Source organism: Phaethon lepturus, unplaced genomic scaffold (assembly GCF_000687285.1).
Source record: "Phaethon lepturus isolate BGI_N335 unplaced genomic scaffold, ASM68728v1 scaffold1212, whole genome shotgun sequence".
Lineage (NCBI taxonomy): Eukaryota > Metazoa > Chordata > Aves > Phaethontiformes > Phaethontidae > Phaethon > Phaethon lepturus.
This window is the reverse complement of record NW_010522362.1, coordinates 1-17,716: the sequence shown is the minus strand read 5'-3', so window position 1 is coordinate 17,716 and position 17,716 is coordinate 1. Positions and strand designations below refer to the sequence as shown.

At 38.1% G+C, this 17,716-nt stretch overlaps 1 protein-coding gene across 1 annotated transcript; it reads right to left on the bottom strand.

Moving 5' to 3' along the window:
* Positions 1–484: 484 nt before the first annotated feature.
* CEP95 (centrosomal protein 95kDa) lies at positions 485–17,601 on the bottom strand. The gene is made up of 23 exons (XM_010281767.1): positions 17,580–17,601; positions 15,944–16,072; positions 14,979–15,086; positions 13,951–14,064; positions 12,540–12,648; positions 11,946–12,055; positions 11,023–11,151; positions 10,557–10,559; positions 9,978–10,192; positions 9,526–9,565; positions 8,791–8,891; positions 7,478–7,596; positions 7,046–7,175; positions 6,751–6,865; positions 6,108–6,286; positions 5,741–5,833; positions 4,693–4,843; positions 3,343–3,503; positions 2,778–2,852; positions 2,110–2,262; positions 896–1,042; positions 732–803; positions 485–661 (listed from the first exon to the last, which is right to left on the bottom strand). The coding sequence occupies exons 1-23, from the start codon at positions 17,599–17,601 to the stop codon at positions 485–487; spliced, it is 2,652 nt and encodes an 883-aa protein (XP_010280069.1).
* Between the last annotated feature and the right edge of the window lie 115 nt (positions 17,602–17,716).

The following is a 17,716-nucleotide window of genomic DNA, read 5'->3' as shown; positions in this document are numbered from 1 at the left end:
CATTTTTATGTCAGGTTTATTGCAGGCATTCTCTAACTTGTCCTTTCAGAGGAAACTTGAACCACTCATGTTCTTTTAAAGATCACCTTATTCTTTGTGAGCCTTCTCATCCAGTAACTTCTGGCTAATGGTGTTACTGTGGCTTTTCAACTCCAGCAACAACAGAACCAGCACAAGCATAGAGGAGGCTGAGCGTTCAACTTGTTCCACTAACGCACACTGACTTCATCCCGCTTCCTTTGTGTGCAGCTCAGCATTATCTCAGCCTTACTAAGAAGGTAGAAAGTAGTTCCAAAACTTTATTGGTGATCATAAAAGTGCTGTAGAGATCCTAGATACCAGCAGCTACATCTCTTACATGTCAAAATGACAGACCAGATATTTTAGAGAAAAACAGCCACACACCATCTTCCTGTTAAGAGCAGCTCTCAAAGACTCTCATCACCTTAGCCAGAGAGAACTGCAGTGATATTTACCGTAAGTCTTACAAGAAACAGTTTTTGCTATACTGAAAGGAAGCCAGCTGAAGTCTGGATTTCAGTCTGTCTGCTTCTAGCTCTTGAAAAAAGGTGTCATCATCACTTTGCATTATTGCTGCTTGCAGATGCTGTATTTCCTTTTCCATCCTGGATCTCAATTCTCTTTTTGCTTTCTGTAGCATCTAAAGGAATTACAGACATTAGCCACAGCACGTAAGAAGACGACATTTACACAAAATTAAAAATACATACTTGTGCTTGTGCTTTCTCTCTGGTTTGGATTTCTTGGCGTTCTTGAGATAAAGCTTCTGCTAGCATGGAAAACTAAGCATAACATGTTTGAGTTGAATCAATTAAAGAAAGGACAGACTTCTAGTGTAAAAAGTATTAAGTCTTTGATGCAGATTAAGCTTTACCTGATCTTTGTAATAGTTCTCCATAGACTCCAGCTCATTTTGGTGCGCTCTTTTTTGCTCAGTACGCTTCTCATGAGCATATGCTCTCAGGTCCTTCAGTCTTTGCTTCTGAATTTCTAAGCCTTCTTCAAATAAGTTTTTAAATATCTGCCAGCAATTAAAAAAGCAAACCTAATATACATTTACATTTTTCAGCTGCTCTATCTCCTGATGGAATGGTGATCATATGAAGATAGGTTGTTGCCCATAAACAAGTACACAGTTAGGTATCTAGTAATGGTACAAATACAGCTGAGCTATATTTGTATTACTCAGTTGAAATTCTGATAGATAACATAAATTTTTCATGTCAGATTAGTCATATGATTAAAAAGGGGCTAGAACAGCAAATGTATATTACATTTTTTAAATCACTTCAGACAACGCAACAAAGCAAGCCAAGGTTTTTGGACATGCACTGTGATTTACAGCCCACCCTACATTCTGTTGTCTAACTTCAGGACCTTAATCCAGATTTCCAATAGCAGGAAATCCAACCTGTACTCAGGCTTTTCATTTATACAAAAGAACACTTACCAGCTACAGTGCTTTGCAGCTCGAGGCAAACACTTCTCAAATCACTAGCAGTGGATTATGCACTAACCTTCTAGTCTTTTATTTTAAAAGGTGCAAGAGTAGATATACAATTCTCAAAGTGTAATAACTCTTCTTGCTTTCCTTAGCTCTGATGTCCAACCCTAATTACAGATCGTATCTGTCCAAAAGTCTACTTTATTTAACAAACATAACTGAATAACAAAGCTGACTTTTTGATCAGTTTCCTTAACTGAAGATTTAGATTGTTTTCTTTGGATAGTAACTATAGGAACAACTTCTTAATCCTACCATTTCTGAAAACTCATTTCCCCAATTTCTCGTATTACCAGCCCTGTTTTTCCATACTGATACTTCACCCTTTCTCTCCTCCTCTTAACCCCATAAAGCATCCTTTCTTTTTTTACAGTGGTCTGCCCTAAACTGCATCAGTGTTGCCAAAGAAGGAACCTTTTAATCTGGGGCCTTGACTGACCAACCATTTAATCCTGCCTCCTCTGCTCTGTTTGCTTAACTTGCTCTCTGTCTACTTGTACCATTATTTGGACTATGGGTCCTCAGCACTGGGGTCCAAACAAAAAAGAATTCCACGCCTGGAGAGCAAGATATCTTGTACTTACCCTTTCTTCCCGTGTCCTAGCCCGCATCATCTTGGCACGCAGCTGAACCCGGTAATCTTCATAATATTTCCTGGCTCGAGCAACTTGCTGGCGTTTCTCTCTCACTTTATTCTGAGCCCATTTCTGTCGGCAGATACGTTGCTTAAATTCTTGCTGAAGAGAGAACAGTAGCTGTAAGACCACCAAGCTTCCAATAGATATTGCTGCAGGCAAAGCTTTGTTCATCACTGCTAAATAAACAGGGTCCTTTACCCTAAGGACCTTCTCCCCATGCCAATTTTACATTGCATTTATGGTTTAAAGCTTTAGTCACCACTGATTTAGCAAAGTGGTGCAATCAAGAGCACTATATAATTAAGGAGTCAGCATTGCCATGGTAGGTGGTGGTTTTACCAGCAACACCAGGACCCTGAAGTTTCTCCACCTTGCACATTCTTAGAATTTACCTGCACTCTTAAAGCAACAGTGCAGTGTAATAATAATATTCCATTCCCATGACCTCAATAGCCACACACAAAAAGCTTACATGGCGTTTGAGACCAAAGCTACTCGAGGCATAAAACTGTTGTAAGATAAAAAGCCCCTTTAATGGGCCAGGGAATGTGCATTCTAGCTAGTTGAACATGAAATTTTTGTCCTATGTAACAAATATCCTTCAAAGAACATACCAGTCTCTTGTTATGGTCTTGATCTTTTTTAATAATTGCAACAAGAAGCTCATGCTTCTTCAGGGCTTGTTGAACCTGAGGGGTTAAAAAAAAAAGCTAATTAATTCCATCATTCTGCAGGACAGGCAGTTTTGTGTAGGAGTTTTAAACATTGACCCTCTGCTACGTTTTGGTTTTTATGTTGAGAGTTACAGTACTGAAGTTAATCAACTTTTGCATCTCATAACTAACTTTTAAACTAAAAGACTGTTCAGAACTAGCACTCAAAACTACAAAATTTTTTTTAATCAATCCTAGATAAACTAGTATAAAAAATTAACATTACTATTTATCAGCAGCTGATAAAAAGTTGAACCCACGTGTCTAGGTATGTACATCCCTATTTAACTAATCAAGCTCAGATATACATCCTTTCATGTTGTGCTTAGGATGTGCATGTACCCTATTTATGATGCATACAAAGAGTCAGGATAATTTTATTATGCAATACAAAGTGATGACTGCTAACTATTGTCGGAGGTACTATCCCTGCTGATACTTAGAAGGTAAGAATAAGAATGCTCACTTCACTTTGGAGTTTTGGTCTAGTTCTGCCAGAAGCTGCCTTAAGTTGTTCAGTATGTGCAAGCTGCTGCTGCCACATTTTATTCATAGTATGGTGGGAAATATGCAGGTGGGGAAACTCTTCCAGTAGCTGAAATAGGAGGTCATCATCTCTTACTTTCACTACAAGGTAAAGACAGATGTAAGTAATAAATTCCTGGAGAATACATTTACTGGTAAATTCTTCCAGACAGTGTCAGCCTAGGTTATGAAATATGTTAGATTGAACACTATATACAAGTACCATGCTATTGTTATGATGTCAAACTAAATCCAGCAGGACATAACATCACTCTGTCAGTACAGCAACGGAGAAAGTAGTCCCAAGTTTTTGTTGTTTGTGTGGTGGTGTTTTTTCCTGCTGAAGAAATTATTTCTAGCTGAGGAATTATTTCCCTCCCACCACCACACTGCATTAACACAGGTATTCACTTCTTTCTTCAAATGGTTCTGACCATCACTAATCAGTGATTTCTTTGTGTCTCTCACTGTCTGCAGCAACTTAAAATAATATGTTAATAAAGGAGTAGTAGTGACAGATCCAGGTCAAGTAAACATGTAGAAAATACACTGGTTTGCAGCCAGCTCATTACCATTACATCTTTGACCTTTCTGGCAGGAAAAGATGATGGGGAGATGAAACAAATGGGTATTAACCAAGTATATGCCCTTTTAAACACTGAAAAAACAATACTCAGCAACAGTGAAAAAGCAACACTCATATGTAGGGGATTGCACCATGATCTTATACATAAGCATGCACAATGCCATTTACCAAAACTGAGCCTGTGACTTGCACGTTGGCTGTTCCTGCAGCATCACTCGCTCAGCAGAACCAGTGGTAATGTTAACAGCACCACAGCAGGGTCTTGAAAGGAAGATGACAGCAATGGAAAGATTCTGGTCTATTACCTGTACATGGCTCAGCACCAGCCTGCTCAAGCTGAAGGCCCAATTTTAAATCTGATACATGCTCAGCAAAAAAAAAAAAAAGGGTGGGGCAAAAAAAAAGACTGAGCTCAGACTATAGTGGAGTAAGCATAGGAGTAGCAGTAATGGAATCAAACCTTGAAAATAATCCAGGGGATTTTAAGGAGGTAGCAAATGGGTCAGCTTTGATTGTGCTTTAGTGGTTTACATTCACTTAAAGCATTATCTTCCCTAACAAAAATCCAGACATACAGAGGTCATAAGAAGGGGAAAATGCTACAGCTGACTGGTATATGTTGGACTGATGCTTTTATTCTTGGAGTTCAACACATGCTTTCAAAAGATGCCAGTTTTCCACCACGTATAGTTTTGCAGTTCTTACTTGGAGCTGCTTTCTTTGGCTTCATAGTCCCTCGTTTTGGAATCCACTGGCTGTATTTGGGATTCCAAGGTGTGGTTTTTCTAGAATAAACTTTCACTGGCTGAGGCATTTTTGGAGGTTCTTTAAAGATGTTTTCTTTGTATTCTTGTTCCTTCGGAGCAGATGTAAAACAGATGGAGAACAGGTATGAGAAGGGAAAGACTGATAGATCAGATAGTTTGGATATCAGAACTTACATGTCTTTGAAAGCTTAGAATGAGAATTTGGACATTTTGAATTGGATTCTCCAGAAGGCCAGAATTTACCAGATGCAGGTCAGGGTTCAAATAAAGGTTAAATCTCACTGTTGCATAACCTCAGCTCTTTTACTGCACTTAACGCTACTGCAGCAGCCTATAGAGTGCTGCTGCAGAGGTGGTGACAATGTAGGCTGCACTGGCCCTTTTCATGCTGTCAGTATGACAGAGCTTTTCAGCTTAAGTTCTTTGCTGTTGCAGTATGTCAGAAAGTAGCAAAAACCCCTTTGCCCCATTCATAATGGAGAACCATCCTTGCACAAACCCAACTTTTTGAGTAGTTAAAGGCTAGGACAATATTAAGCAGATGATTGCCTACAGTGTACAGGGGCTCCAACCTTATTAACCTAGCTGTTGGGGATGTGTGTGTGTGAGAAGTGCCCATGTGTATAGAAGTTTAGGCCAGTCTGTGGAAGCTATCTACTTGCTCACTTAGCTTAAATTCTTTAAACCTGAGGGTCTTGAAGTTACCACCTCATGTGAAAAGCATGGTGTTCAGTTACCCATAAGAACAGGTATTATTCTTAATACATGATGCGCTGAAACTTCTAAAACCAGCTGTCCCTTGGTTCTACCTATCTCAGGAAAAGCTGTCCTTCTGTTTACTATTTTAGTAGTATACAATGCTCTAACTATAACACTGGAAGGCAAGGAGATTTTTGTACCCAAAAGACATATCCAATGTCTGGACACATCATCTAGACAAATTTAAAACAAAACACAACCAACAATAACCATAGTGCATCACATACCATTTCCTTGATGAGTTCTCTGAGCTTGGAAAGTCTAAGCCTCTCCCTAGCTTCATAAATTCTTAGTTCATCTTCATAAGCTTTATCAACCATCTAGAAAATAAAAATAAGAGGACTTCTTGTAGAAAATCATCAGTCCATATGATCACCTCATTAACTTGTTCAGTGTATGGGTCAAGGAAGCTTCTTCCACTTCTCTCTCTCTCAAAATTTGGGGCTTAAGTCTTTTCCTCAGCAGTCTACAGATGGAACAGTACAAAAATTATTAAAGTAGGCCGGATGTCCCCATTAAGTAAAAGCATTCAGTTTTAATGCTTTTAGTATAGCTGTTGGTAAGAAAGACCAGTAAGTCTAACCTAAAAATTACCTTTGCTTTTTTTGTCCTTTCATCCCTTTCTTTTTGCAACTGGCTGCGTATTTTCCTTATTTGGCCTGTTCCATTACTGCAAAGTTTATCTTCCAACTCAGAAAAGAGCTGATGCTGAGATGAGGGTGAGGATGGAGAGAGGGATCGGGGTCTGCTTGGGTATCTTAGATGTGGTGTGTCTGTAAGGAAAGGTGATTTAATTGAGTATCTAACTTGAAACAAACAAAACCTCCAGCCAAACACAAGGAAAAGTATCCCCCAAAAAGACATACAGCATAAAAGTAAAAAAGTTTAGCACAAACTAAGTCATAAAAAGCTAAAGCCTTTTCCTTTAGAATTATCCCTGCCCCAAATCGCTAATTTTGGTGCTTATATAATAGCCAGGGTGCCAGGAGATATTCAAGAGGGAAAGGAAAAAGCAGCAAAGAAAACTGAAGGTAGGCTGCTATTTAAGTGTTAAATGGGAACTTAATTGTAATTGTTACTGTTGCTCAAGTTTGGATCTAAGACAAAATAGAAGGGAACTAACAATACAAAATTTAGGAACTCACTAGGAGTAGTTCTGTGTATCAACTTTACATGAGAAGGATTTTTTTTAATATTCCTTCCCATCCTAATACTTAAGTGGCATAAGAATTGTTACCTTGTTCACCTTTCCTTCGGCGATAATCCATGACGCTGTCACTGTGCTGAGACAGGTTGTCTTCATCTGTCAACTCTTCTTCTCTGGTGTGCCCACTCAAAGCTCTCTCTAACATCTATTGGATAGAATTTTTTGGGGCATCAGGTTCAATTGTTCATTCAAAATTTAGAACTGTCTAAAGTCAGGTTAGTCTGTTAGTTGCCGATTTCCTTTTCTTCAATATTAAATTTATATTCTGGTTCTCTCCACTATCGTTACTAAGGCTCACATACAACAAAGAATAGTTTTCACTTACTAAATCGAGCTCATTTAACCCACGAGAGAGTTTTTCTGATACTTTATGAAGCTCTTGGTCAGATGGCTTTTCCTTTGTTGTTTTGTGGGAAAGAGACTCTTCAAGTGAATCTGTGGTAGAATTTTTATATCTGCTAAAACAGAAAACAGATTTCATTTCTATTCTAAAAACTTGAAGATAAGCATTAGCTTGTACAATTCCAGTTCACTTGCTGCATGAGCAGAATTTTATAGGATTAAGTAGAAGATGAATGTGTAAATGCCTATAACTATATTTAAGAAAACTCATATATGTCAGGAAATCTTTCTGTTAAAATCAATCTTTCACTGTCATGCAGCCAAGGAGGAAGAGGTCTTATTTTAAAAAAGGGGCACGGGGTGGCCATGTATATGAAAGTGCTAGCTTGGCTCAGCACCAAAAAACTGAACTTGCCTTTTCTTTCTAGGCAGATATCTAGATTCAGGTATTGGACTTTGTGTTACTTTTTCAGCATGTAGTAAGAGTTTTTGATGTAAAGAGGAAGCAGATGAAGTCCCATATACCCAGGGAACCTAGGAAAACGAGTAAAAGTAAATTAAGATTTTATTAAGATTTTCACAGTAAAGATCAGAAATACTATAGATCACATGAGTAGAGAGATCCTACAACAGCTTCTCAAACCCTGTGATTTTACATACATATATATACACACACACAAATATAAAAGTTATGTGTTCCAGTCCCTGACTGAAGATAGTGTGCTTGTGAGAATTAGATGTGTAAAGAAACAGACTAGCAAAACTGCAGAAGATCAGTTCAAGAATCATCTACAGCTAAATCACAAGAATCAGAAGAACAAGGTCTAGGTGAAGTTATGAGTATCACCATGTACTACCTCATTACGCTGGGACTAATGCTAAGTAATGCGAGTAAGCTGAACCTCACTGAGTATAGACTAAGCTGCAATTCATAGCAAACTAAAAGAAAACACATCCTTATGCCATTTAGTTACACTGGTTTAGTACTGTCTAGTAACTTATCTGTTCAAACTGGAGTAATTCGGGGTTGGCATGCATATACACCAATGGAAACAGTTTTAAACAGAGACGTTTTAAACAGACAACGTAGAAGTAAAGGCTGTTGAAACTATTGGAACAAATGAAGTCTGTGAGTACCTCTTGTGGTTGCAGAAGGCAAAAAAAAATGTGTTTTCCAGAGCAAGGAACTTGCTATACAGACATGTTTCTACAAGCAGAGAATGGCATCTGCTGATCAATTTGTGGGTTTTGCATTATTCGGTTTTTGAAAAGCAAAGGACAATGCAAGAAAATAAAATGAAAGAACACAGCCAGGCACTTCAGTGATCTTTAGGAAGGGAGCAAAATTTTACTGGAACCTGAACAACCCCAGGAAGCCAAAATTCTTAGCAATTTAGAATACTGATACACTTCAAAGAAAGGACATGACTGTACTCTTGTGTTTTATACATCTTTGATTAAAACCAAGATAACTAGTAACTGGTTGGTTGTGGTAAATTAGAATTCTATAGGTATTGGCACTTATACTTCTTGGAGCAAACACCTCCAGAAAGAGCTGACATGACTTTTAAACTGTACATAGTCATAATCTAACAGCATTGAATATTCTTCAGTTGTATATTGAAGAAAGCAAGCCAAAAGCAAGTTTGAAAAAAGCCCAGAAGTGCCACAAGGTATCAGAAGGATTAAGCAGAACTTCCACAAATAAGATAAAGATGCAACATCTACCTTTGCCACATTGTCCTCAGCATCATTTGATACCATCTTGTCTCCCACTGCAGAAGCAAATGACAGGTAGGTGTTAGTTGATGTTATAGGTTGAACTGTGCCTACTAACGTGGGGAACAAGTTAAAAAAGAGGTGATCCACGGCCTTTTATTCAAAGAGAACAGAATGACAAAGCAACTGTGGTTACACAGTTGTGACATTCATTTTGGTAATCTCTCCAGTTTTGAATCTTCAGTGTCATGAGAATGCTATGGAAACTAGAAAGGTAAGCAGTGTTTCCCAGGCAACAGAGAAAATAAGTAAGTACTGAAAACTAGCTTCTAAAACTTTTCTACAATAGCAGTTAATGGCTTTTTCAAAAGCTGAAACTGGCTTGTTTGGTCCATGTTTCTCTGCTCAGAATAAGCTCTGCAATGGGAGCTCTCTGCCGGAACAGATTCCTTTAGTATAGGCACATCTTAACTGGGTTAACTAAGACGGGAGTTGAACTGGGGACACAGATTATTTTTCTCCAGCACAGTGAACAGCTTAGAAGTAAACTATTTTTGTTTCTCTATAAAGCAGAGATAGACATATGAACTTGTGGCTAAATTTAAAAAACGCACTAGTAGTTTCAAAACTGTGTTTCTTGTAATGCAAATAAAAATAAATGCAACATTTGACATTTAAGAGTTAACCTATGAGAAGGAAAATTCTCTCTTGCCAGGGATTTTCCTTGATCAGAGGAAGACTTACCAGAAACATCTTCAAATTTTTGTGTAAGTGACTTTTCAAGCTGAAATAAAGAGCAACATGTTTTCTATAAATTCACAGGAGAGTGTTGACAGGAAGGTCATACATTAGGTTTGTCTGCATATGGAAATCAATGCTGGTTTTGTAGATAAATAAAAATACACAATAATGATTTTGTTCACTATATTGTAAACTGTGCAGTTACATTGATTTTGGAGATGCATATGTATATGCGTATAAAATAAACACATCCCTCAAATTAACCCCCTCTCTGGACACTCAGTGAGGAATGAATCCACAATCCAAAATTCTTTGAACTGAAGATAAAATCTAACACATTCAGAAGTGTTCTGCAGAGACCAACTACTCCCATTCTGAAAGTATACTAGAAGGTTTTGCAATGAAAGTAGTATTCATTACTAAAAAGATAAATGAAAGGGTTGGTTTTTACTTACAGCAGGAGTTTTCAATCCTTCACTGTTAGCCAAAGTTGCTGACTGGCTGCCTGAGCTCTGATAATCTCTCCATCCAGAATAATGAGGTCTGGCTTCTGAAGGCTGAAATGGTGGTAGCAAAGGAATAGCTTGCTGTATAGGCTCCCCAAGTATTGTAGCACTGGCACTCAAACTCTCTTTTTGAGGTTCAGTAGTATGAACAGACTCCACTGACCCTTAAGAGAGAAATATGAAGAACCTGAAGTTTAAGTGTTATCTGTGAAAGCAGAATGTTAGTTTTGTGTATTCTCCATACGTATTAGATGGAGGTATCTAAACATCTAATGTTAACAACCATCTTTGTTGGATTGCATAGAACAGTATTGTAACATCTTTATGCCTTGCAACTTTACTTTTCTTCTGTTTACAGAGATACATACTGCAGCCCCTCCCTGTCTCACTACTTTTCTAAGAGCACTAAGTTTTTCATGACTGCATATGTGTGTATGTATGTATATGAATACACTGCTGTCATACTGCATGGGCATAGCTATACGCAGACACAGTAAATAGCTCTGAATTTGCTGTTATTTTACCCACCGTCTTTTTAGACATATGCTGGGGAATGCCTGCTCATATGCAGGAATTCTAAGCAATGACAGAGCCATAGTAAGCCAGGACCAATGTCTGCCGCTTGTCAGAAAGATTCACCCAAAACACAATCTATCCATAACCATCCTTAAGAACAGCATGAAAACCCCCTTGAGAACATGATTTTGGATGCTAGGATCTTCCATAAGGACTTTTTACTTTCAGTATTTTACTTATTGAACCACAAAAGGAAAAAACTTGGCTGAAACGGAATCCTAGCTATGCAGAAATACCCCAGATAATTGAGTTTGCAGACTCCAGGACACTAAAATATAAATTTTCTGAAAAGGATTTATTTCAAAATATAGGTAAAGTATATCCATCCATGACTAAGTTTCTCCTCTACACTACCTTAGTACCTTACACCCTTTAGTCCAAATCAGGTAGATTAGATACCAGAAGAAAGACTACTCACCTTCTCCCTTTGTAATGGTCCTTCCAGTTTCAGGGAATGGTCTAGGTACTGTTGCAATAGCCTCCGAGTTTTTAGATTCTTCCACCTTCTTGTCCTTTTCTGCTGGCAACAATTTAGGCAACTGGAATTCTAGAAGTGGTGTTTGAAAAAGATTAAATTAAGAACTATAAATTAAAAACTATGAAGTATCTTGCTATGTTTAGATAGACAATATTCATGTTTGACATGTTAGTAACTTGGTGTTAGCAATCCATACTATGATCAAAATAGGTCTGTTAAATTCCTACTTGTAATTCTATTAAATGAAGATTTCATAATTCTTAATATTTCTTTATGCCTCTACCTGGAGAGATTAATCACCAATAAGAATAGGAATATTCTTATAGGAAAGCAGAAAATAGGAGTGGACTCCATTTGAGTAGTCTGCACGTTATTTGTTCCAGAGCCACCCATTATGTTTTCAAGTGGCACACACTCCTATCAAGTCTTCTTTAAGAATGACCTTACTAGTCTTTTTACAGTCTTAAATAATACCTTTTACACTGCAATAAATTAAATAAATTAAAGGCTTCAGAAATCTCTTATTCTATTGAACAAAATAAAATGCCTTTGTAGGGAGAACTGAATTAGAAGTTGAACAACAAACCTTTATCCAGACAATGTAGCTCAGTAGTCATGAAAAGCAGTGTCTGAATACTCAGTTTAATAAATCTACATTTTAACTTCAGCAAGATCAACTACAGGTATGTTTGCTTACTGTATGTTGGGTTTTTTGGGGGGGTTTGGTTTTTTTTTAAAGTAAGAGTTTAAAACAAAGTATTTGTCTGAAATAACTAACTTTAAAAAAAAAGAAACAACAAAAAAAAAGCCTAGAAATGTTACTACAGGATAGTCTTAATTTTTTTTTTTTCACCCAAACTCACCTTCCTCTCTCTTGGAAAATGAATGAGCAGTATCTCCAAGTCTAATTAATTCACTGGTAGATTCTGATCCATCTACATCACAAGATGGAACAAAAAATTCTGACTGGGACCTAAGAGGAACACAAAGCCATAAAATATTTACTCTAGGAGTCTTTGCCCCTTCAGTCCACAAGATGGGGCTGCAGAAGAGTGGCAGCTACTTCAGGTACCTGGCTATGATAGTGTAGGATGTAAAAGACTAGCTTCTACCAAACCAACCAATGCAGAAGTCATGAAGATAAATTGAATGCTGTTTAACTAAAATACAACCATTTAAAACTGAGACAAAGTTTTCAACTTGTTTCACTCCACGTGTAAAGTAAACTTAAGAGAAACAAAATGCCATCAGTACTCTTCAAGAGCAAAAAAGTTCTGGATCTATCTTTAGCCCTCTTGCTGCCCGACTAAAGCAGAAAGTTACCTCACATTCCATTTGATGTATGTAATCAGTATGTTTCCTACTTGCATACTATTAAAAACCTCCTAGTTGCTCTACAGATACATAAAAAGATAGTCAATCACTATGTCAATGCAAATACTCAGAATTGTTCTTACCCTTCAACTGATGAGAATATTGAAGGTTGCGTAAGTTGGCCAGCATTGCTTTCCAGCTGCTCTTGAGATGCAATTTGAATTTCATTATTGGATAGCACATTTGCCTCATCTGATAAGAATGAAGAGGCAATTATTGTCAGGAAAACTCCTTCTACCTATTAACTAACAGATATTAATGCCAATATCACCAAAATTGTTTAAGTATAATAAAACATTATCATGATGATATCTGAAATTATGACATGTAATGCCCTCCCTTGACAGGAGGAAGGCAACTTTTATGGTAAGTTTTGAAAACCAATACAACCATCATATACCCTGTTGTTTCAGTTATAAATAACGCCTTCCCTCTTCCTCAAAGAATTAAATCCTGTACTTATAACTAGAAAGTTGAAGCCACTAACACCTATTGGGTAGCAGCACTGGCAGTCTGAGAGAAGGGAAAAAGAGAAGTACAGGCACTGAAAATTGCTACTGCCCTCCTTCTGCCATTCTCAGTGAAACAGGACAGGAGGCAACTGTCTGAGCCAGCGAGTGCTCTCCCTGTTACTCACAGGGTGCAACAGCCAGTGATGACAGTTCTTATCAGCTTTAAGATAGGAAGACCAGTACTCAGTCTGCAGTAATGATGGTGCCTCTGAAGGGCTGAGTACCTTCTCTTCCCCTGTTTAACATTTTACTTGGGAGCAGATCCATGGCAGGGGCTATTTCAAGACACAGTTCACAGGAAAGCTTAAGTCATCCTCCTGTTTGTCTCCTAGTAAGTAAAAGGGATGTTTGCTCACTCTTCCAATTAAAGTCAACATTTCCCTCCCTGAATCCTAACCATAAATCATTTGACTTACAGGTAGAAAAGGAACATACTAACCAAGGCTGAATTGTCTGGAGTAGGCTTCTGCCACAAGAACGAAGCAGAAAGATTACGTCCTCCAATTCTTGCCTTTTAACAAGTTGTGGGGAAAACAAATTATCTATTTTTATCATTATTGTTTATGAAAATAATGAATGTAAATACTCAGTTTGGCCACTGAAGTTGCCTCCCCACCCTGTGGTCAGTTTCAGTCGTTCTTGTCCTCTGCCTTGTCAAGGTTATAAATTAAGGCAAAACCACCAAATAAATCTTTTCTACATTGGAAACACCTTGGGTATCCCAAAACATGGTTTCACAAAGCTTACACCTTCCAATGGATATCATTCCCTATAGCTGCTAGCAAGGAGAGCAGCAAAGAAAGAGGTTTTTACCTATTATGGGAGCTGTACTCCATCCATCAACACCCAGAACTATGGTCATGAGAACCTAACAAAGCCCTCAGCAAGCTAACTCAACAGCAGACAAACAGAAAAAGCAAACTGTCCATAATACAGCAATAGCAGAACATAATACCTTAAACTAGGACATCTGTCTACTCACCTCCATTCTGAGAAGAAGATTCACTGTCTACTTCTGTAAGATACTCTAACAAACCATCAAATATTTCAAGGAGGTTTCTGATAGATTCCCTTTCTCCTTTCACAATGTTTTCACCTTAAGAGAAGGTACACATATTAATTATTAGTACTTCAGAGAAGAAAAGTTCTCAAAAGCGGGAGTTTTCTGGAGAAGAGTATTTGGAAATTCTTGTGAAGGTGTCAGCTCAGAAGACAACTGGTCATTCATTTATGGCTATGTACATAAGCTTAAGGTATCTTAAAAGTTTCCTAATGTTGTGTATTTTCAGTTCTAATAATTGAAAGTTTATTGATGCTGTACCTGCTTCCACCAAAAAAAAAAAATAATCAGGGATATTTTCGGGGGTAGCTGGTATTTAATATTTTCTTATACATGCTAGCCACAGCATGAACCATGCCTATAGACTACCAGGCAGGATTACAAATACCAGCCATACTGTACAAGTGCCAAATTAGAAAGAGATACTTCATATCAAGCAAACAGTTTTCATTCTTTGCAGGCAATATTATGCGAAACTATACCTATGAATACTCAATGAAAGCTACTATCTATGTGCAAAGGACAGACACAACATTGTCCAAGTCTTTACTCACCAACTTTTTCAAATTTAATAACAAGTCCAAAATTCAAGGCTCACATTTTACAATCCAGTCTCCAAGCTTTAACTGTATACAGAAAAAATACTGAGCCAGTAACAGCCTTCAGGTAACACTTTAACAGACAAGTATGATTGATTGTTGTGTTAACTTTAACATTTCTTACAGGTCTGTGTCATACAAGACAGCTTTTATTTATTCGCTGCTTGCTGTTTAAATGTATAACCTGATGTCCAAGCAAGGGTTGAGCGTTTTGATGGCATTCACTACAGGAAAGAGACCTTTCATGTAAGTTTGAAAGTATGCTTTATAGCATATGGCTCTTATAAAATGTTCAAATTAAACCACACAGGTATTCAGCTGGCGTTTGTCTACATGAAAAGGAGTACGTACCAGTGATGTGCGACAAGCTGACCTGCAAATAGTCCAATGCCAGGGAATCTATTACTGCTTGTACATTATGGGCATCATCCTCTTGGCTTCTAGGAGTAGCTATGAAATCTATTTAAAATAAATAATAGATTTTAGGCTATCTAAATGGATAGCTTATTACAGATGCTTTGACTAAGCTACTTTAACGTTCAAGTTAGTATTTTTTCAGTATCTTGTATACTTGCTGAAAAGCCCCAATATCATATAGTTGTATGAAATCTTTTATAAATACTGAGTACAAACTTAGAACACCCACTGGAAGATCAGAGGATTTTATCAGCTGAAGTAGTAAATTTAAGACTAGAGACCACTAAAGTATTTTTCCTCCTTCACTCCCAGCACACACATCTAGTTCAGATCATCAAACTGGAATTGCAGTTTGTGTTAAGGTCTCTTCCCCTGTCAGTGACTAGTTGGACTGCAATGTATTCTACTTAATTGGAAGCAACATTATTTTTAGTTCTGGGCTTAATTTAGCCCTTGCTTAATTGTTGTCACTGAAGTCAAATGGAGTTAAATCACAGCTTAGCTTTTAGCAGACTATAAATATTAAGCATTTTATGAGAACAGGCTTCAGTATTAACACATCTTTAAAAGAAATGAGCTAAATCACACCCTTCAAAGGTATTGTGCCCGTGTATGGCTTTCCAGGCCTAATTCACAATGGAAAAACTTTTGCTGTAGCTGTACTAGTAAAGTCCCCTCATGTTTGCAATTCGTACCAGTCAAGAAACAAACAAAAAAACACAATTGGCCAATATTACTTAAATCTTCTTAGAAAATTACAACCTATGTTTGTGTCTTTGGAAGTATACAAATACTTCAGAAACCCTTTATCTGTAATAAATTTTGTAAATTTTAATTTGTTCATTACAAAATATACAGAGACCAAGAAAATAAGCAGGTTTAGAAATTATCATTCCCACCTGGTACTTTTTCTCCTAAGATTGACTCGTAAAGACGAACAAAGACATCAGCACCACATTCTGAGAGATGCTTTATGTGCTTGTTTATGTGACAGCTCCTTAGAAGATCATTGGCAACATCAACCCAATCTATTAAGAAGCAAAACAATATTATGTCAGAACTAAAAGACAGAGAAATAAAGACATGGTTAGTTACAATGAAAGATGGAACCCATTTAAGTGTCTTTGCACTGAAGTGGTCAATCCCAATCACCCAAAATATTGAATCTGATGTATGCTTTCTGCTCCATGACCTGCTCACATCAGATGGAAACATGGACAGAGAGTGAGGAATGATACACACCAGTATCTTGTTCAGGTACACAGTCACAGCACATAGAGTTGAGAGCTGAAGGATACTGAAGTACCACAGACTGGGCAGATTACATTTTTTTCTTTCATGTAACAGAAAGCAAGTTTTGGTCTGGCTGCGTAACCAGGAACTCCAAACCTTGAGGGACTTAACAAAATAAGCTGTGATACATCTTTTATCAAAAATCAGAAGTGACATGTACTTTTTTGAAAAACATGAACTTCTCTGTTACAAACCCAGTTTCCCTAATACACTTGGGCAACACCACCATTGTTAATATAAGTATTCTTCCTAAAAGCTAAATTGAAGGACTACTTTTATTTATTTGCTGGTTTGGGATTACAAGAATATGGAGCTGGTCCCACCAACTTCATGCTATGTTGAGCCCAATTGAGGTGTGTTCATAACCAGCCTGATTTTCCCTAATCTTTGGGTCCTGAATTCAAAGTGCTTTGAAGTACAGGGATCCTCTAGTCTTTCTTGTCACCCAAATAAATATCAGCTTGGAAGAAAAAAGTCTTTATCTCTGCCAGTCTGTGATCTCTTAAGGTTGCATTTTCCCCCTATATGTTGCTTTTGTAAACAAAACAGTATTTTAACAAGTATTATCAAGGACTAAAGAAGGAGTAAGTAATTTTTTGAAGGAAAAAAAAAGTATACAATTACTGCAACAGAAATTAAGGTGTACAGTGTTCACTCTTCTGTACACAGGGAGTATTACTTTTCTATAGATCTACTCTTCACTCAGTTCCAGAAATCACTTTATCCTAACATTTTAATAATTTCAGGGGCATGCAAGGTTGAAGTAGCATCTCCTACATTTCAAACTGACATGTCCTAGAAAACTTCAGTCACTATTCATCGCCAGCTTTATCAAATTAAAAGTGTCACCGCGGAGGTGAAAGACAAGAGAGTGGGAGGGTAGGTTAAGATAAAGAGCTTAAAAAAGCCTTTTTTAAGGTTTAAAGGAAAAGCACGTCTGAATGAAGTAGCCGGTGTTAGCCAGCAGCAGGAGGATGACAAGGTAGAGGGGAGAGAAAAGGCAGCTCTCCACCTTGCCTCTCCCACCCCCGCAGGGCACGAAGGCTGGCTGCTCCTCAGGGACTCGCACCTGCCCCACCGCAAGGCCCCACAGAGCGACGGGGGACACACCACGATCTAGCCCCAGAGGCGGGCGGGGCACAGCGGAACGTGAGGAGAGCCAACGCATTCACAAGAGAGAGGCGCCTGCGGTTGGGAGAGCGGGGAATCGCCTCAGGAGCACCCATCCCCGGCCACCCCTACCTCTCTCCTCAGCGCTGCCCATGGCGCGGCGCCCCACGCACCAACGGATGCGGGAATAGGCCCTCCCCGGGTAATTTAAATAACCCCCTCAGCGTCCTCCGCGCTGATTGGACAGATTGCGTCGGAAGGGGCGGGGC

Coding starts and splice junctions, on each gene's coding strand:
- CEP95 (XM_010281767.1), bottom strand. CDS start 17,601: ATGGGCAGCGCTGAGGAGAGAG. Junction 6,287..6,750: donor CCGAAGGAAAGGTGAACAAG/GTAACAATTCTT, acceptor CTTTCCTTACAG/ACACACCACATCTAAGATAC. Junction 3,504..4,692: donor GCCAAAGAAAGCAGCTCCAA/GTAAGAACTGCA, acceptor TTTACCTTGTAG/TGAAAGTAAGAGATGATGAC.